Below are 21,916 nucleotides of genomic sequence, written 5' to 3' on the forward strand. Positions count from 1 at the left end.
GCACCTCCACGTGCAGGAGACACAGGAGACACAGCACCTCCACGTGCAGGAGACACAGCACCTCCACCTGCAGGAGACACAGCACCTCCACGTGCAGGAGACACAGGACCTCCACGTGCAGGAGACACAGGAGACACAGGACCTCCACGTGCAGGAGACACAGGAGACACAGCACCTCCACGTGCAGGAGACACAGGAGACACAGCACCTCCACGTGCAGGAGACACAGCACCTCCACGTGCAGGAGACACAGGACCTCCACGTGCAGGAGACACAGGAGACACAGGAGACACAGGAGACATGGCACCTCCATCATCATCATGTGTTCATGCAGTCTGTACGATGAAGCTCACCTGCTCAACACTTATAGACTGACTCAGGAGGAGGTGACCCTCAGGAGGAGGTGACCCTCAGGAGGAGGAGGTGACCCTCAGGAGGAGGAGGTGATCCTCAGGAGGAGGAGGTGACCCTCAGGAGGAGGTGACCCTCAGGAGGAGGAGGTGACCCTCAGGAGGAGGTGACCCTCAGGAGGAGGTGACCCTCAGGAGGAGGAGGTGATCCTCAGGAGGAGGAGGTGACCCTCAGGAGGAGGTGACCCTCAGGAGGAGGAGGTGACCCTCAGGAGGAGGAGGTGACCCTCAGGAGGAGGTGACCCTCAGGAGGAGGAGGTGATCCTCAGGAGGAGGAGGTGACCCTCAGGAGGAGGTGACCCTCAGGAGGAGGAGGTGACCCTCAGGAGGAGGAGGTGACCCTCAGGAGGAGGTGACCCTCAGGGTTGAAAATCATCACAGTACACTCCAAAAACATTTCTACTTTCACAAACGACGATAGAATCGCACAATAAAAAACACAAAAACAGGTTTTGTTTTATATTTGGAAAAAAACGTTGACATTTTTAATGTTGGAAACATTGTACTACATTTCAAAAAATGACCAAAAAGTGATTCTTAATGATGAAAACAGTTAAAGTAAACCAAGATAAAAAAAACAAGTACAGTACGCGCTGTATCAAATCAAAAGTGAAAAAAGCGTCACGTCATCGTAAAAACTTCAAACACCGTCACAGTGTAGTACGTAAGAACACCTGAAGTATGTCAGACAAAAAATGTATAGTATAGTATGTCATCAAAATTTGTAATAAAATATTTCATAGTGTAGTATGTCTTCAAAAAGTAATAAAACACATTCATGGTAAAGTAAGTTGTAAAAAAGTGCAGAAAACTGTAATACTATAGTATGTCATAGTTTAGTTCGCTATCAGAAACAATTATGATGTAGTATGATGTAGTATGATGTACTATGATATAGTATGTTGTAGTATGATGAAGTAAGTTGCAGTATGTTGTAGTACGATGTAGTATTTTAGTATTTTATTTTTCCAGTTTGTCTGAGATGAATATTATATATCATATATAACATATGTAATATATTATAATATAAACCTAGTTTATTCTGTTACAGTCGAAATCGTCCCTGTAAACTCGACTGCTGGCTGATTTCTCTCGCAGAGTTTCCAGCCCGCCGTCATGTGACGTCCCTAAAACTTTGCTGCCACCTGCAGGTACAAAAGAGTCTCCTGTAAGTCCAACATGTACAACTTTATTTAAATAAACAGGAAGAACAGTACATTTCAACAGGGGGTGGGGCCTAAGTGCGTCTGAAGTAGATAAAGTAGAAAAGGAGAGTGAAAATATTTGAACATCGTGAGAAAATTTTGTGACCTCTGACATCGATGGCTGACTTGGGAACAGTTTTCGGGGAACATTTGTTTACCTGTCCACAGAGATCCTCTGCTTCAGGTGAGCAGAGACACAAAAACCAGGCGTTCGGGGAACAGTTGTCCTTTCTTTTAGGGATTAGATGTTCAGATTGATTTCTGCATGTTCGACCGCCAACTGGTTAGTTCAGTTTCACATAACGACAGGAAACGTGGATTTTGGTGCCTGTACGTCTCAGAGAAATGTCGTCTGTTCACGTGACATTTGGATTTTAGGGCGCTGTTTCACTCAGGTTGGATTTCGATAGTTTGTCGGCGAGATGACGCTTTGTACTGATTGTCTTTTTGTCTCAGGGAGGAAGAGTGTCAGTTCAGTGAAGATACATAATCCATACCTGCAAATGTCCCAGCGGTCCACAAACACGCTGAGACGTCGAGTCGCTCAGCAGAGCGGCGTCCGACCTGCTTCTCTGATCGGAGGAAGATTTCCTCCAAACAGCCCGCGTGATGGAGAACAAGGAGGGTGACGTCTTTAGATAACACGCTTCTTCTTCGGTGGGAGGTTTTGCATCTGTCCGTCCTGCTGCAGATCAGCTGATCTGTCCACAGGTGATGGTCAACAGAAGGGACGGTCGGGGCGTCTCAGATCGCGTCTTCGAGCGGCGCCATGAGCAGCTGCAGCTCTTTGAAGGCGCTGCCGTGACGACCGACTTGTGCCGCCTTGTTCTTCACCATGTTGCTCAGGTTCTTCAGCTGCTTGCAACACAGTCTGCACTTGTGGTGTCTGCAGAGACAAAAAAACGTCAAAGTGTAGTGCGCATAAAAAAAAAGTTCCTAAAAACATCATCCTACAGTTAAGTGGAGTTAAGTGTGTTAAAAAAGTCACAGAAAACATGGTAGTATAGTATGTCATAAAAAAGTGTCAAAACCGTTTAACATGTTGAAAACAAAACATCGAAAACATCATACTATCGTGTCGTTTAAAAAAGTGACAGAATTTCTGTAGTATAATATGTCAGAAAAAAGTGTCAAAAAACATCATAATACAGTGTGGCTTAAAAAAACTGCAGTCTTAGTACAGTATAACTTAAAAAAAGTGTCACAAAACAGAATAATATAGTACATCGTAAAAAAGTGACCAAAAAAAAGTATTTTGTTAAAAAAGTCACAAAGAACTTAATAGTATAATGTCAAAAAAGTGACAAAAACATCATAGTTTAACATGTAAAAGTGTCAAAAAACGTCATACTATGGTGTGTTGTTGAAAAAGTAACAAAATATCAGTTTAGTGTGTCCTACAAAGTGTCAGACACCATCAGTACGATATGTCATGAAAAAGTGACAAAAAAACAAAAACAAACAAAAAACAAATCATTGTATACTGTTGTTTAAAAAGTTATAAAGTGACAAAAACATCACGTTCTGTCCTGTGGACACGAGAAAGCAAGACTTTGGCGCCCACTGTCGGTGGACGTTATGTCCCCGATGCGGTGAGGACGTCACTGTCCAAATGTGCAAAGAAAAGAAAAGTTAACCAAGAAAACAGAGTTTTCAAAGAGGAGTGGAGTGGACTGCGTTCTTTTTGCTCCATTTAGGCCTGGGCGATAAAACAATAACGATACCAATCACAAAATAACTTTTCCTCGATTGAAATATGAGACGTAGTCGACAGAATGTCGATAAAACGCATCCCAGCCACGTTTTGACAGACAGCACGAACAGCCAATGATAATAAGAACAGCTGTGGAGAACCAAATGCAGTCAAGTACTTTGACTGTCGAACAGCTGAGTGTTTGACAGCCACAGCATTTCATCACGGCGGATCAAACAGCCGATGGTCCGACAGCAGCGCAGTGAGACAGACAAACAGAGCGCAGCTTCTCCTCACAGCACCAAAGTGTCTGAAACAGACACATCAGCAGAGGTGAAAGTGACTTCTTTAGACTCTACAGACGACTTTGTGTTAGTTTCAGCTTTAATCAGACTTTGGATGAATTATTTAGAAACAGCAGGACGCATTGCTCCGTGTCTCATCCAGCCGCTCGCGCTGAGCTCTCATTGTTATTACCAGGGGCGGACTGATTTTAGGTATGAGGCTCGGACCTTTGCTGGGAGGAAATTTTAGTAACTGGACCTCTGTGAGTTTTAGTAGAATAGGTCCTCCAGCTGGTGATGCTGTTCTACAGTATATTTGTCATGTTCAATGTCTGACAGAAAATAAATATTTAAACCTAAATTAACCTGATGATATCTTCATATCTCACTGAGGAGTCAGAGGAACCTTTAAGCTCCACAGAAACACTGATTTGATGGATATCGTGATATAAATCGATATCGACTGATATGAAAAAAATGATCCTGATGAGACTTTATTTCATATCGCCCAGCCCTAGCTCCGATCAGCACGACGGCGGTGTGTTTGATCTGCACAGAGACGGAAACATCCTCAGAATACAGAGGAGAGGTCAACAACGCAGAGACTATTAAAATCTGACCATGAATCAGCAAACCAGCTGTGAGAGCTACTGAGGCGTCTCCGAGCGACTCGGCTGCTGGACCAAAACTAAAAGTCCCTTGGTGATGCCGACGGAGTTTAGGAGAGTTGAAATGAGACAACTGAGCTCTGTTTGACAGAGAGGACAGACAGGAGACGTCAGAGATATTCAGTTATAAGAAGTTTAATTAAAGTTATTTATTCTTCAGCAATCGCTGCAGATCTTTGGCCTCCAACAGAAATCAGATGCAAACCTTTGAATATTCAGTTTGAGAGTCTCGCTGTAGGAAGTTTAACACTCAGCAGAGACTTTAGAGGACAAACACCGTTTATGAAACTCTGACTGAAGCTTCAGTTCGATATATCATTTTTAATTTTCATTTTCATTTTTGAGGAACAAACAACTGAAGTTTACATTGCTACTTTTTCCTGTATGAATTGTTGTATATTTTTGTTTTCTTTTTCCCTTTTTTTACTTATTTCTTTGATCCGTTACCTGCTCAGAGTCTACGGATGTAAATCAGCCGTCCCGCTAACAAGATATTTTCACATTTGTATTTTATACTGATGTCCATAAATATGCTGTGTCCCTTTTAAATACACAAATAAATAAATAAGTAATGGTTAATAAGAACTTTATACACAAACTCAGTGATGGTTTGAGATCAGCTGATCCTGAGGGCGTGTCGGGTTGTGCTGACATCACATCACGATGTCGTGTTAAGTGTGTGTGTGTTTATGTGTGTATGTGTGTGTGTGTGTGAGTTTGTTGTTCGGACTCACCGCTCCTCTCGTGTGATGTCGACTCCTACGGACGGCGTGGCCTTCAGCGTGTCCGAGATCAGCATCCAGAAGTGTTTCATGATCAGCTTCAGAGATGTGCAGCCAGTCTGCATGTAGCTGCTCTCTCACACACACACACACACACACACACACACACACACACACAGGACTTTGTGATTTTATGACCTGTGATCACACAAAAACCTTTAAATAAAAGTCGTCGTCATTAACGGCTCAGTCTGAGGCGCCACACTGTCTCTATTAGAGGCTCACTCTGGTTACCATGGTTACCATGCAGCTCATGTTTAAGCTGTTTGGACGTAAAAAAACGACCTGCTGGAGATAACGTTAGATAGCTGCTTAGTTCACAGATAAATATGTTCATAATAACGTTTGTCAATATGGACACACGATGTTATGCAATCATTCAGTTCATTTTAAAAATAAACAAGAACGATGAAAAGAAATTAAAAATTGAAGTAAATTTTAATTCTATATTTAAAATTATTTAACAGAATTATTATAATGTTTAAGGTTTTTGTCAGGTCATTTCTCATTTGATTTTTTTAAATTTCATTTTCTCATTTTTTCTTTTGTTTCTTTTTGCTTGTTTTTGTTTTGTTTTTTGGCACATTTTCAGCATTTTTTCTTGTACTTGGGCCATTTCTTCTTCTGTTTCTAATTACCTTCTTCCCATTTTTAATTAAATAAACAAATAAAGCCACACAGTCCAGCTTTCAAAGGGTTAAATAAATAATTTGACTGTATTTCCATTTTTGCTGAGCAACAGTTTTGCGTGACAGGAACTAAGCGTTCGTCCCGTAAAGACGCCTGTCCCAAATATGAGCCTGATGGGTCAGTAAATTAAGCAAATAACAGCTCGGGCTTTTCATTAAAGTTTTACACAAAGTGTCTGAGAAGTACAGACAGAAAAAATGAAGAAATAATTAGCTGATTTATTGTTTTGCAGAAAATAGATAATTTTGCTGAATCATTTTGAGCAAAAACGAAAAACATGACAGTGAGCAGAACTCATCAGTCTGAGCTCCCGGAAACACTGCCGACATTTCACAGATGAGACAACAGAGCTATTAAGTGAAGAATTATAGATAAATGCATACTAGATAAAAATGGTCATTAATAAGTAATAAAAGTGGCTGACCTCTCGTATTTACTCTGCAGCAGTTTGTCGATCTGAGGAAGAATCGTCGTGCACAGATCCAGTTTCCACAGAGACCTGAAACAGACATTAACCCTTTAGAGCCCGCTTTAATATCACACACACTCGAATCGCTCTGCGCACAATATGTGCTTTTCAAAATCAAGCTTTAAAAAATATTATACATTATATTATTTTCTACTTTTATTGGGTTTGTTTTTTAGTCCTAATCATAAATATCAAATATTCATTCATTTTCAGAATTTTAACCCTTTAAATGCCAGGTTTTTGTGATAATGCCACTATGTCTTTAGATGGACAAAGAAACTCAAAAACACAAATTATTTTCAATAAACTTAAAATATGGTCAAAATGACCTCATCAGGTGGAAAATAGTCAAAAAGACAAATTCAGAGTCAAAAGCCCAGAATGACACCCAGAAATAATACAAGTCCTGTTTTTCTGCTCTGATGGCTGTGGGATCAAAAATGTCAGTTTGAATGGGTTTCAATGGAGCATTTTTGGACCTGAACAGTCTGAATGTAACTATTTAGTTTCCACAGTGTATTTTAGACTTATTGTAGGAGCTGAGCTGCAAATTCACTGATTACACTCAAATACACAATCTGGACTACATTTAGGACACATGCATCAACACACACACAGTTGTGTGTGTGTGTGTGTGAGAGAGAGAGAGAAAGAGAGACTCACGGCTGCAGGTTGATGATGTTCAGGATGTCCACAACAATGGACAGGTCATTCATGGAGACCGCAGCGTCCAGAGCGCTCTGCGGACACACAGGACACAGGAAGTGTACATGAGCAGGTATGAGAGCTGGTTTCTGATTGGCTGATGACGACAGGTTGAAACTCTGATCTTGTCTCACCTTGATGTCCTCGCGGGCCCACACGGCTCGGACCGTCTCCAGGTTCTTGTGTCGGCTGCTCAGCATCACAGACATGGTGTCGTGTCCCTTCTTGATCTGAGACAGCGCCTCCTCGTCACTCAGAGCTCCGCCTGCTCTGTTGTTGGGGGAAGTCTGACGGACACACACGCACGCACGCACGCACGCACGCACGCACGCACGCACGCACGCACGCACGCACGCACACACAAAATAAAAAAATACATGATAATACTCTCTGCAGCCATTAAAGGGAGCTCACTGTTTCTTCAACCACATTAAGTTTTATTTACTGACTGAATTCATCCAGACAGTTTATTCATCAATTTTTTATTTTTAATTATTATTATTTTTCATATGTATATATATATATATATATATATATATATATATATATATATATATATATATATATATATGTTTTTTATATTAAACCTTGTTTGCCCAATTCTTTTTGTACCAATATTATCATCTCTCTGTTTTATTCAACTGTTAACTTTATATTTTTAAAATGTATATTTATTATACATTTTATTATTAATATTGTTATTATTATAAAAAATTTTTTAACTATGTCTTTTTTAACTGAGTTTTTAATAACAAAATGTCTCTATTTCATTGAACTGTTTTCTTTATTATACAGTTTTTATATTTTTTATGAGTTTTATTTTTTATTAATCTATTTCTTTTATTTGTCTGGAAACAGGTGATGAAACTGAGACACTGAATTACTGATTCATGAATGCTCTAAATATTTTCAAAAGTCAAAACAAATTAAAACTCACCGGCAGGAAGTCGGCCACGTTCAGGCCGATGGGCTCGTTCCTGGTGCTGAGGATGATTTTAGGCTGTGGTTTAGGCTTCGCCGTGGTGACGGGAGGCTGAGGAGGAGGAGGCGGCGGGTCGGAGGCGGGGGGGCTGGAGGACGTGGGACCGACGGCTGAGGGGGACGGACGTTTTGCACAGGAGACCACGGTCGGCTCCACCCTCTGGACGGGTGTGGAGGACGCCAGCGGAGGAACCTTTGACACACAGACATCATACATGTCTGAATGGTCACGTGACTGAACATTCGTTCTGCAGAGAGAATCACGAAAAAAAACGCTGCTGCGTTCACTGACCTGCGGCTTGTTGGGAAAAGGAGAAATCATGTCCTTCAGCTGACGGCCGATCGCTAATATGGTCTCTAAAATAAACAAAAACAAGAACAACGAAAACGACTTGAGTGAGTCCTCCATCGCTCCCAAAAACACTGAGACGTCACGTGCTGACAGAGAACCGGAGGTTTAAAAACGATTCATTATCCGGTTATATGAATCATGCAAAACAGATTATTTCACATCATTTTTTTAAAATCATTTTCGTCAGAACTGAAAAAGGAATCGGCTGCAGCCCGAGGCGGATTTTTGTCTCCTGAACGAACCAAAGCAAAAACAACAGAATAACAGAAACATTAAAGAAGCTGAATAATAAAAAACATACCAGTTCAACTCTGTTTGGTGCTCCATTATTTCACACTGTGGTCGTCCTGAATTACTTTATATTCATTTACTTTAGAATTCAAAATCATCAAAATCATCAGGCTTTTTTAAAACTGTCAGGTGTTGCTCAGGTGTTTTTCAGGTGTGTCAGGTGTTTTTCAGGTGTTTTTCAGGTGTGTCAGGTGTTTTTCAGGTGTTTTTCAGGTGTGTCAGGTGTTTTTCAGGTGTGTCCGGTGTTTTTCAGGTGTTTTTCAGGTGTGTCCGGTGTTTTTCAGGTGTTTTTCAGGTGTGTCCGGTGTTTTTCAGGTGTTTTTCAGGTGTGTCCGGTGTTTTTCAGGTGTTTTTCAGGTGTGTCAGGTGTTTTTCAGGTGTGTCCGGTGTTTTTCAGGTGTTTTTCAGGTGTGTCAGGTGTTTTTCAGGTGTTTTTCAGGTTTTAGGTGTTTTTCAGGTGTGTCCGGTGTTTTTCAGGTGTTTTTCAGGTGTGTCAGGTGTTTTTCAGGTGTGTCAGGTGTTTTTCAGGTGTGTCCGGTGTTTTCAGGTGTTTTTCAGGTGTGTCAGGTGTTTTTCAGGTGTTTTTCAGGTGTGTCAGGTGTTTTTCAGGTGTGTCCGGTGTTTTTCAGGTGTGTCAGGTGTTTCTCAGGTGTTTTTCAGGTGTGTCAGGTGTTGTTCAGGTGTTTTTCAGGTGTGTTTCAGGTGTGTCCGGTGTTTTTCAGGTGTTTTTCAGGTGTGTCAGGTGTTTTTCAGGTGTTTTTCAGGTGTGTTTCAGGTGTGATGAGGACGTGGTGGACTCACCGTCCTCTGGAGGAGCAGGGAAAGGCTCTGAGATCCTGGGAGGAGTTCGAGCTGCAGCAGAGAAAAACTGAAGTCACTCAAACATAAAAAAATGAAATCTTTTAGAAAGAGAACATCACGTGTGTTTGGTTTCTGTCGTTTTTGTTGTGTGTGTGTAGTTTTCATGACGCTGACAGTCAACCTACAGATGGCGTTCTTGGGTTGGAAGATTTCCTTAAAGTCTTCTGCGTTGTAGATTTCAGCAGACGACATTTTCTCGTCCGCCTCGTCCTCGCTGGGGCTCCGCCTCTCGCCTTCGGGGCTCCGCCTATCAGCATCTGACCTCTGCTTCATCCTGGTGACATCACCAAACACATTTCTGTTTGGTATTTTATTTTCATAAAGTTGTTATTAATGTTATTTTCTACAAGTGAATCAAAACATCTTCAGTGAAACTAGAATAGTAATAATAGTAAACTAATATCGGGATCGGCCCTGAAAAAGCGATACCTGTCCACCCCTGATACATCTGTTGGTGCTGCTCTTTTGTCTGGTGTTTGTGTCTCGTGCAGGTGTGCCGGTCGGCAGGTGAGCGGCGAGCATGTGTCAGTGTCTGCAGAGCGAAACCCGCTGTGTTTAAAACCTGAGTAAAGACCTGCTAACGTTTGAGCTCATCGATACAGCTTTCGAGTCCCGTCGGTCCTTTAATGTATATCAATACCCTGTTTTTGTTGCTGTTTTGCGCTCACAAATAAAAATGCCTCGTCATCCCACCAGATAGTAGAAACGTGTCAATGGTGGTGCTGACAGAGACTCGGATCTCGATAATGGTAGCAATATTGATAAAAATGACGACCTGTTGGCGTGGTTGTGCGGCGGTTGCAGCTGTGTACCTCTGTGAGCTGCAGGTGGTTGTAGGTCTCTCGTAGTTCCTGCGCAGCGCAGCTCCTTTGGGATCTTTGGGCTCTGTGAGCGGCTGGTTGTCCTGGATGATCCCCTGGATCATAGAGCCGCCGCTCTTCTTCACCCGCTTCAGATCGACCACATAGGACGACACGCTGGAGAGCTGGTGAGACACTCCAATCTGCAGAGGAGGACACGACGGGTTTGAGTTTCTGGGATGTAATGAGAACACATAAATAACGAACAACATGACAAAGAAACACACGACAGATGACAATAATCATTCATATCCATGGGAGCAGATCAATACATGTCAACCAGAACTCCATCAAACAGCAACAACATCATCACCATCGTCACCATCATCATCACCATCATCACCATCACCATCGTCACCATCATCACCATCACCATCGTCACCATCATCATCACCATCATCACCATCACCATCGTCACCATCATCACCACCATCATCACCATCACCATCGTCACCATCATCATCACCATCATCACCATCATCACCATCGTCACCATCACCATCGTCACCATCATCACCATCGTCACCATCATCACCATCACCATCGTCACCATCATCATCACCATCACCATCACCATCGTCACCATCATCGTCACCATCATCACCATCACCATCGTCACCATCGTCACCATCATCACCATCACCATCGTCACCATCATCATCATCATCACCATCATCATCACCATCGTCACCATCACCATCGTCACCATCATCACCATCGTCATCACCATCATCATCGTCACCATCATCGCCATCACCATCGTCACCATCACCACCATCACCACCGTCACCATCATCACCATCACCATCGTCACCATCATCATCATCACCATCATCACCATCGTCACCATCATCGCCATCACCATCGTCACCATCACCATCGTCACCATCACCATCATCGTCACCATCGTCACCATCATCATCACCATTATCACCATCATCATCGTCACCATCGTCACCATCATCATCACCATCGTCACCATCATCATCACCATCGTCACCATCACCATCATCATCATCGTCACCATCATCACCATTACCATCATCACCACCATCATCACCATCGTCACCATCACCATCATTATCATCACCATCATCATCACCATCATCATCACCATCGTCATCACCATCATCATCATCACCATCATCACCATCATCATCACCATCACCACCATCAATGAACAGCAGCTACACACCAGCTGCTGGCTGCAGACGGCGAGGTCCGACACCTTCCCCCAGCCCACCGGCACCACGTCGAAGCAGCGGTCGGGCTCCCAGCCAAATACCCGCAGAGAGTCTGTGGCCCCGCTGTACAGGCAGCCGCCGTCCGGGCTGAAGAACACACACCTGAACGCACACAGGTCAGAGGTCAGAGGTCAGATTGATACGACATGCCGTCCTGTGACCTCTGAGGTGCGAAAACTCACCTGACTGGAGTAGTGTCTCCCTCCAAGGAGCCGATCATCGTGAACTTCTCCAGATCCCAAAGCTTGATGCTCCTGCACACAAAACAGAGAACACACACACACACACACACACACACACAGTCACCATCCTGCAGGGTCACAATCAGATAAATAAACTCTGCTTCAAAAGGATCCAAAGAACAGACGAACTTTAACTTCATGATAAAACAGCATCAACACAGAGACAAATGCACATCCTTTATGAGTGCCGTCTCCTGGATGGACATGTCAGAGAGACAGCAGAGAGACACCAGAGAGACAGCAGAGAGACAGCAGAGAGACAGCAGAGAGACAGCAGAAAGACAGCAGAAAGACAGCAGAGAGACACCAGAGAGACACCAGAGAGACACCAGAGAGACACCAGAGAGACACCAGAGAGACACCAGAGAGACAGCAGAGAGACAGCAGAGAGACATTGGTGCACAAGAAAATATAAATAACTCAAATAAAGAGTTTAAACACGGGACAGAAACGAGACTCGAGCTGAGAAAAACAGGATTCTTGTACTTTCTTGTAGGTTTGAGGCAAATGCTCAGATGACATCAGTCACCTGTCAGCTCAGGTAACGCCCCCTAAACACCATATAAGGGCAAAGACTCTGACACATGAACAAGACGGAGACATGAGGCCACAAAAAGACTGAAAGAAGAACTTCTGCAGGAGAGAAACTGACATTCTGTTAAATAAAGTTAAAGTAAATGTGATTTCAGGGAAATGTATTCAAGTATTAACAGTAAAAGTGCACGTGCACAAAGGTTTAAATAAATTTAAAATAATTAAAAGGAAATGCAGCAAGTCCTTGCCGCAGGGCCTTGAGCGGGAGTTGAACCCAAGGCTGCTGCGGCGAGGACACTGCCTTTATTAACGGGTGTCTGCTTTATCCACTCAGCCACTGACGCCCTGATTGTGGCAGCTGTGGAGTAAAAAGTAAAAGTCCAGTATTTCCCTCTGAAGTGTGGCAGAGGAGAACACAAGTAACACAAGAGTTCCTCAGATTTGTACTTCAGTAAAGTACTTGAGTAAATGTACTTAGTTACATTCAGCTGTGGTCAGCAGAGGGACACACTGAAATACAGTAAGTCGTTTTAAAAACTCTGAAACATTTTTTACATTTGACAAAATGATATTCATTCATTTTTTAAATGTTCCTCATATTTAAAACGTATGTTTCCTTGTGTTGGACAATAATTTGTGGACTGTGAAGACGAGATGTTTTCTATAATCTCGGTACGAGTGTCTAAACAGCTCGTAAAATTGTCTCTGACCTGCCAGAAGATCAAAAATGAGAAAACACTGACGAATCCCAAAAATCGGTGCTCACAAGGTAAGAAGAAAACCTGCATATGAACAAAAACCAGAGAACATTTGTTGGTTTCTTGCATGAGGCCAAAGGACTCATGTCTCACTGACTGAGGACAGAGGACACAGACAGCGGAGACAGTGGCCTGCAGCTGAGACGTGTCAAAACATTCCGACCGAGACGTCTGATGAGAAGGAGCTCGGGCGTCGTACCTGTCGGAGCTGCCTGAGGCCAGCAGGTACTCGTTGGGGTGAAACTGGACGATGTTGACGGCCGCGGTGTGAGACTTAAACTCTGTGATGGTCTTCCCCTGAGTCAGGTCCCACAGCTGACGGAGACAAGAGGACACGGACATGGCTGAGACATTATCACACAAACAGGAGGAAATCGTCCCTCTGCTGGGGACTATTTTCAGAAGCGGATTGATCCACACTTGGGGCACATTAGCAAACCCCAACATGAAGATTAAATATGCAGAATATGAGCAGATTCTTCATTTAGGAACTAACTCATGAAATATCGTCTCAACACCAGCAGCCGCACAAATGTCCTCTTTAAAATCCAGTCTGACGTTTGACTTTTTTGGTTTTAATCCGGTACTTTATGATCAAATAATAAGAAAAAAAATCGGACATGTACTGAAAGGGTTAAGCTGTTGAAGAGTTCAGACTGACAGCTGGTGGATCATTTCAGTGAGTACCTTGACGGTGCCGTCGTCGCTGGCTGAAGCCAACCACTTCCCATCTGGACTGAAGGCCAAACTCCTCACTGCCTGAGTGTGACCCTGAAACACACACACGCGCGCACACGCAAACACGTACGTACGCACGCACACACACACACACACACACACACACACACACACGCACGCACACACACGCACACACACACGCACACACGCACACACACGCACACACACACACATGCACACGCACGCACGCACGCACACGCACACACACACACACACACACACACACACACACACGCACACACACACACCCACGCACACACACACACGCACACGCACACACGCACACACACACACGCACGCACACACACGCACGCACGCACGCACGCACACACACACACACACACATGCACACACACACACACACACACACGCACGCACACACACACACACACACACACACACACACATGCACACACATACATGCACGCACACATGCACGCACACACGCATGCACACACATTTGCACACACGTACGCACGCGCGCTCGCACACACACAGACACACACACAGACACACACACAAACTGTTACTCTGAAACACGCCTGAGAGGATCCTGACTTTTGAAATGATAAGTTCCCTTTTAACACAGACAGCTGTGACCTCAACTTTATTAGTATTTTGTCTTATTTAACCCTTTAGAGCTCACTTTAATATCACACACACTCCTATCGCTCTATGTGCAAAATGTACTTTTAAAAAGTCAGGTCATGCAAAATATTGAGTTAATTTTTTAATCAACATCACTAATCATAAATATCAAATATTTATGAATTTTCAGTATGTTAACCTTTTAAATACCAGGTTCTTGCATGATGCCACTATGTTTTTAGATGGAAAAAAACCCCAAAAAACTAAGTTATGTTGAGTGTCCTCCTCCTCAGTGTGTGAGTGTAGCTGCTGACAGTCTGGGATATGTCAGTGTGTGAGTGTAGCTGCTGACAGTCTGGGATATGTCAGTGTGTGAGTGTAGCTGCTGACAGTCTGGGATATGTCAGTGATCAGCAGCTACATTGACTGTGACAGGTCACCTAGTGGAAATAGCATGTATTTCCTCCAGATGCCAAATATGGTCAAAATGACCTCATCAGGTGGAAAATAGTCAAAATGACAAATTCAGAGTCAAAAGCCCAGAATGACACCCAGAAATAATACAAGTCCTGTTTTTCTGCTCTGATGGCTGTGGGATCAAAAATGTCAGTTTGAATGGGTTTCAATGGAGCATTTTTGGACCTGAACAGTCTGAATGTAACTATTTAGTTTCCACAGTGTATTTTAGACTTATTGTAGGAGCTGAGCTGCAAATTCACTGATTACACTCAAATACACAATCTGGACTACATTTAGGACACATGCATCAACACACACACACTTATCACAACAGGAAGAAGAAAAGAGACTAAAATGAGACAAACAGTCTCTAAAGGATTAAATGGGCTATTGTACACACACAAGCTGTGTCCCAATTCAGGGTCTGCATCCTTCGGAGGACGCAGCCTACGCGGTCTACGGAGGCGACTCCTTCGGAGGCACCTCCGAAGGCCGCATTAACGGTTGTTAATTGGGACAGTCTAGCCTTCTGAGGATTTCCTGGTTGCGTCACCAGATGTTCCCGCCCTTACCCCCACATCAGCTGATTCCTGCCGTCAAGGCTCGCCAGAGAGAGAGAGGGGGAGAGGGAGGAAGAGAGCGAGAGAGAGAGAGAGAGGCGGGGGGGCACTAAAGCAAAGAAATTATTTTATTTTTAAAATTTACTTTTTATTTAAATTTTATTTGGAGAAGGAGGACAAGTGCCTCTGTCCGCATCGGAAGCTGATTTTTCGCGCAGTAGAGCCTCCGTCAGTGGGCGGAGCTCTCCTCTGCTGTGGGCGGAGCTCTCCGCTGCTGTGGGCGGAGCTCTCCGCTGCTGTGGGCAGAGCTCTGCAGCACAGCGGGGCAGCTAGGTGGCTACGTGTTAGCATTACTAACGTCACGTATTATGAATGAAATTATGAGATTTTAATGTCCCTCTAAGTTTAACATATCTGGCGTTTGATCTTCAAATGAGTAAAAACCCACATTAAGTTAAATCAACGCTCCGATCTCCGCTCTGTGCCGCCATTATTTTTGAAGATCACATGCGCAAGGAATCTTGGGAAATGGAAGGCCGCGAAGGATAGTAGCGATGTGTCCTCCAAACAGAGGGAAGAGGAGGCCGCATTTGTGGGCTGCGAAAGGAGGAGCCTTCGAATTGTGACCAAATGGGACAGCCTTCGTGCAGCGCTGTGACGTAATTGGCCGTCGAATGCAGCCTCCGAAGGACGCAGACCCTGAATTGGGACACAGCTATACACACACACACACACACACACACACACACAGTTCTTACCTTGTATCTGAACACGTATCCTTTCCTCCGAACGTCCCACAGCTGACAGAGTCCAAAATGAAATGTTGGAATAAGAAGAAAAGTTTCTGCGATGCAGATTATTTGTTCAAACACACATTTGTACATTTGTGCCATAAATAAATTATAGTAAAGTCGGTCAGTACTCGTAGGAAGACTCATTACCCAAAAAAATACTCCCCTCCTCCTCACCCTGTTTCTAACCTGAGAGGACCAACATGTCCTCACAATGCAGAATCGTCCTCACTCTGTAAAAACGTCATCAATACGATGGACTCAAACTCAGAAAGTAGCTGTACATACACACACATGCAAACACGCATGCACACACACACACACACGCAAACACGCACGCACACACGCACGCACGCACGCACGCACGCACGCACACACACACACACACACACACACACACTCACGCACGCAAACACGCACGCACACACGCACGCACGCACGCACGCACACACACACCCACACACACACACACACACACACACACACACACACACACGCACGCAAACACGCACGCACACACGCACGCACGCACGCGCACACACACCTTGATGTTTGTGTCCATGGAGCTGGAGGCGAGGAACTGTCCAAACGGATGGAAGCTCAAACTGGTGATGTTGGCTTTGTGTCCCATCAGAGTCCTTAAAACTGGAGGAGACAGACGCAGCAGAGTCATGAGACCGATGGTACCGAGACGTCGCTTTTACTAAATATCTGAAGATATCGAAATCTAAATATCTGAAGATATCGAAATCTAAATATCTGAAGATATCTTATCTTCTTCTTCTATCTCTTATTCGTTGTACTGATTTATGTGTCTGGGCTCTCACTCTTGGTGGCCTCCAGGTCCCAGACTCGGATCGAGCCAGACTGTGAGCCGGCGACCACCTGCTCCTCCGACATGTTGAACTGGACGCACTCCACTGGGTTCTTGTGACCGGTCAAACTCTGAGAGAGAGACACACACACACACACACAGACACACACACACACAGACACACACAGACACACACACAGACACACACACACACACACACACACACACACACAGACACACACAGACACACACACAGACACACACACACACACACACACACACACACACACACACACACACAGCTCGTGCTGTCGTGTTTACAGTAAAGGTGTACTTGCACAGGTGTGTGTCGGCGGTGGGACAGCGAGGCGGACTCACCATGATGCAGTTGGCCTTGCTGACGGCCCAGATGTTGACCCTGCAGTCCTCCCCTCCCGTGGCCAGCAGGCGGCCGGAGCTTTTCCCCAAAGCCAGACAGGAGACGGAGCTGGAGTGAGCCTCGAACTCCTCTACAGCAACACAGGAGGGACACATTTACCGCGAGACTTCAGACAAAAGCCTCGTCCCAGTCTGTCCGCCCAGTCTCCATCAACCGGCCCGCTGAGGCGCCGGAGACAAACGGAGGCCCGTCTCTATTAGAGGCTCGCTCTGGTTACCATGGTTACCACAGAGCTCATCCTCGTACACACTCTTTGGATGTAAAGTTACATTAGTTAGCTGCTTAGATCACACAGACAATTATGTTTTTACGTTTAAATTTTTGTCAGATTGGACACACGATGTGGACTCAGTGGGATTCTTTATAATTCACTCAGGTAATTTCACTGAAACTGTGAGCACCAAAGAAGAAGACGGGATTATTGGCAGAGTAAACAAGAGAGATGAAAGAAAGAGATTAGAAAATATAGATGGCCTTTTTTATTAGTATTATTATTTTATTATTATTATTATTATTATTTATTTTAACAAATTTATTATAATTTTTAAGCATTTTTTTCAGGGCATTTCTCATTTTGTTTTTTTTACTTTCTCATTTTTTTTATTTTCAGTTTTTTGTTTGTTTAGGTTGTTTGGCCAATTTTCAGGTACTTTTTGTACATTTTCACAGATTTCTTGGTAACTTCTTGTTTTTTTCTTCTTATGTTGTTCATTACATTCTTCCCATGAAGCCATTATGCTCAGGTTTCAAAGGGTTAAATAAATGATTTGATTGTATTTTTAACCTTTGCTAAACATCAGTAAGACAATAATAATAATCCGGGTTATTAATGAACGTTTACGCTCGTTACGTCCTGCAGCCGACTGCGAGCGCTCGCCCGCTCCGTTTCAGGAACTACACGAGTTAGCGGCGTCATTATTCACACACCTCTGCGTCCGTCTGTGTTTCGGTTTTTCAGCGCTCTGGATCAAAGAGGGTTTTTAACATGAACTCACGCAGTCTCCATGAGATCTTGGTGGTGCTGGCTGCAGCCATACTGGTCACACTGGTCACACTGGGAGGGTGCTGTGTGTGAGCTGCTGAGGTGAAATCAGTCAGGATCAGTGAGTTCAGACATCAGCTCCTCGTTTCCCGTCTGCACGGAGCTTCTTCAACCTGCAGGGACGCAAATGACAAAATATAAAATAACATAAAGTCACATCACATTAAATAAAATAACATGACATAAAATAAAATAAATTAACACAATAAAATAACATCATATAACATCAAATAACACAATAAAATAACACAACACCACACCACATAACATTAAATAAAATAACACAATAAAATAACACAACACCACACCACATAACATTAAATAAAATAACACAATAAAATAACACAACACCACACCACATAACATTAAATAAAATAACACAATAAAATAACACAACACCACACCACATAACAAAACATAACAAAAAACTTTTTCAAACTTTTCAGAAACATCTTACTAATTCCAAACCATTCCCAGGCCTGGAAAACTCTTTCCTTACCTTTCCTCAAATTTCATAAATGCTGGAAAAATGTATTATCATCACGCGCAATTTATGACAATGTGCAATTGGTGTAAGTATTTTGAGTTTTGCGTCTCGTTTCTACTGTTTCTATTGTTCTTTTTGCTTTATTTATCTTGTACAAACCTGCTTTGATGTCCTTTCTGCTGCTGTAATAATTCTTCTTTCCCCGTCATGGGATTAAAAAAGGATTATCATCTCTTTTCTTTTCTTTCTTCTTTTCTTAGAACACAGACACGTGAAGCTGTAAGGCTCAGTGTGACGTCCGTCGCTGCTGCTCTCACACTGAAAACAACCTTAAACTGAAGCGTCCTCAGAGTTCGATCAGGACGCCGCCGGCTGTGAGCCTCCTGCGTGGCGTTTCAGACTCAGCGTGAGGCCGTTAAGAAGATAAAAAGAGGCTGGAGAACATTTTGGAACGGCTGCTGCCTTAATTAGCTTTTATTGAAGCTTTTTAATCTGAGTATATTTTACAAAACAATGTCTGAGCCAAATTAAAAAATACATTTATTTACTTCATTTAATTTATAATTAAATACCTTTAATAATTACATAATTTATATACATGTTTGTAAAATAATATTATATATAAAAATACTATATATATATAAATATAGTTTTCTGGGTATTTTTCATATATGTATTTATATATAGGTAATAAATAATAGAAATTACAAGGAAATTACCTAAAAATAAGCACACAAAAAGGAAGTGAAAAAAACCCAAAAAACAAACAAGAAAATGTCATTTCAAAAAGTTGAAAAAATATATACAAGTATTTATTTTTATATAATTTACAATTATATATCTTACTATATTAAGTATAGAAACACTAATTTTAAACATAGTTCTTTGGGAAATTGTTCCAATAATCCTCCCTTCTTTTTTGAAACTATTTTTAAAGTGATTTTTTGTTGTCACCTTTTAATAATTTCTTTCAGTTTGTGAGACATTTCTTTCTCATTGAAAGGAGAGAATAAAACAAATTCAGACATCACAGAGGGAAACTCAAAAAGACAAGCGACAAAATGAAATAAAAAATAATAATTAATGAGGAAAACAGCATAATTTAAAAAATCATGAATATTAGACAAATTCCCAAATAGCGGGTAATCATGATGTTTGTCGGTACACTTTCATTCACAATTTCAAGAGACTTCATTAAACTAAAAAATCTATCAAAAATAAAAAAAACGATTAAAGAGGGGAATGTTGTGCAAATTAATTTCACCAGTGATTTTGATTTTTTTTTATCAAACGGTTTGTCATAAAATTCAGAGTTCAAAGGTCGAAACAGCCTGTTAAATACGTCCGGCTCAATCACAGATTAAGAGAAATCTATCTCCACAAAAAAATACAATAAATACATACATCCACATGAGTACTTTTACTTTTAGAACTTTAAGTACTTTTGTACTTTTACTCAAGAAAAATGTTGCGTGCAAGACCTTTACTTGTACCAGAGTATTTGTACATGATAGTATCTTAGCTGGTGATGATCTAAGTTCCTCATTAAAGACAAATAACTTGATGCTACGCTCGTTAAAAATCTTCATTAACCCTTTAAAACACGAACAAACTGGGGAGATTTATATCGTTTTTTTCTCCAAAAATATTAAGAGCAAGAAACAAGCAACCTAACATGACATGTCCAAAAACAGCAAAATAATCTGCTAAACAAATAAAGCAAAAAGACAAGAAACATGAAAGAAGAAACACCTGCACATAAAAAAGTAAAAAACAAGCAAAGAAATAACTTTAGAAAGTACTGAAAACAACACGCGTTTTATGTTTATGTTTTATCTATAATTATATAACTTTACTAATTACATCATTCTCATAACTGTTTGTACTATAATATTAAATATATAATTATTATTTTTGTATTTTTTCTGGATTTTATTTTCATACTTTTTGGGGAAAATGTTCAAATAATCACCGCTGTCTTTTTGAATGAAGTACTGTAACAGAGTATTAGTACACGTTGGTATTTGCTCTGGTGATACTCTCAGTGACTCATTACAGACGGCTAACTTGATGCTAAGCTAAGTAAGAAAACTCCGTTAAACTTATTGATCAGGCAGATTCACGAACAGACTCGGATCAAATCATCGACAGCCGGCTCTCTTTTATCGGTTAATCGCTTTTACCGTCAGTTTCTGGACTTTATCTCCCGGTAAACAAACTGCCTGCCGTTAACGGGCGCTAGCTCCGTTAGCTCCGTTAGCAGCTAACCTTCGTTAGCAGCGTTAGCTCGTTAATGCTAAGCTATGCTAATGACGATGTTAAAAGCGTGTCGGGGAGTTTACCTCCGTGTATGTGTCCGCCGCCGCCGCCGCCGCCGGAGGGGACCGGAGAGCGGCTTTAACGTCGGTCGGTCTCCGCCGCTGGTTGTTGACAACTTGTTGACAGTCCCGGTTGCTGCTCGGCTGCAGCTTAGCAACTGAGCGACACACACGTCACTTCCGGCGACGTCACATCCTGACTGTTTAAAACAACTTTATTAACAACGATCCTGTTCACACTCCATTCGGTTTTGAAAACATTTATAAATATATAGTTTAAATATAAATATATAAAATAAATCAATTAATAATAATAATAAGAAAAATAATAATATTAGTTTTATTTGTTTATTTTGGAAGCCATCCTAAATTCACTGAATTTTATGAAACTTGTGGGTTTCTACCACACACTAACATGTACTTTTGAAATGTTTTATCCCCTTTGCGCTTTTTATTATGTGAAACACATAAAATAAAATAAAAAAACATTATTTTAAAATACTGTCTCTTTGGTTTTGAGGGTTTTTTTTTCAGTTTCAGTCTGTCACTTTGACATTTTCTCTCTATGATGTCTGAATTTGTATTATTAATCCTTTCAAATTAAGTTGAATTGAAACAAATATTGACAATAATTGTGTTAATAGTCATCTA

At 42.1% G+C, this 21,916-nt stretch overlaps 1 protein-coding gene across 4 annotated transcripts; it reads right to left on the reverse strand.

Annotated features, from left to right (window-relative positions):
* Positions 1 to 856: 856 nt before the first annotated feature.
* Positions 857 to 21,452, reverse strand: katnb1 (katanin p80 (WD repeat containing) subunit B 1). 4 transcript variants are annotated; one of them, XR_015774826.1, is made up of 20 exons: positions 21,290 to 21,452; positions 18,414 to 18,573; positions 17,358 to 17,488; positions 16,993 to 17,110; positions 16,710 to 16,810; positions 16,133 to 16,174; positions 13,717 to 13,800; positions 13,229 to 13,344; positions 11,678 to 11,749; positions 11,447 to 11,597; positions 10,204 to 10,394; positions 9,517 to 9,665; positions 9,332 to 9,382; positions 7,844 to 8,244; positions 7,041 to 7,193; positions 6,865 to 6,941; positions 6,157 to 6,231; positions 4,995 to 5,111; positions 2,113 to 2,501; positions 857 to 1,555 (listed from the first exon to the last, which is right to left on the reverse strand). XR_015774826.1 is itself a non-coding variant. In XM_088069343.1 (20 exons), the coding sequence occupies exons 2-20, from the start codon at positions 18,451 to 18,453 to the stop codon at positions 2,360 to 2,362; spliced, it is 2,112 nt and encodes a 703-aa protein (XP_087925469.1). In that variant the 5' UTR covers positions 18,454 to 18,573; positions 21,290 to 21,451; the 3' UTR covers positions 1,580 to 2,359. The 4 variants fall into 4 exon arrangements, 3 of the variants coding, with proteins under 3 accessions (XP_087925469.1, XP_087946952.1, XP_087947304.1); XM_088069343.1 differs by lacking the exon at positions 857 to 1,555 and having other exon boundaries at positions 1,580 to 2,501; positions 7,844 to 8,080; positions 8,180 to 8,244; positions 21,290 to 21,451; XM_088090826.1 differs by lacking the exon at positions 857 to 1,555 and having other exon boundaries at positions 1,580 to 2,501.
* Positions 21,453 to 21,916: the final 464 nt, after the last annotated feature.

Source organism: Plectropomus leopardus, chromosome 1, assembly GCF_026936395.1.
Source record: "Plectropomus leopardus strain MGB_pleo_1.0 chromosome 1, ASM2693639v1, whole genome shotgun sequence".
Lineage (NCBI taxonomy): Eukaryota > Metazoa > Chordata > Actinopteri > Perciformes > Serranidae > Plectropomus > Plectropomus leopardus.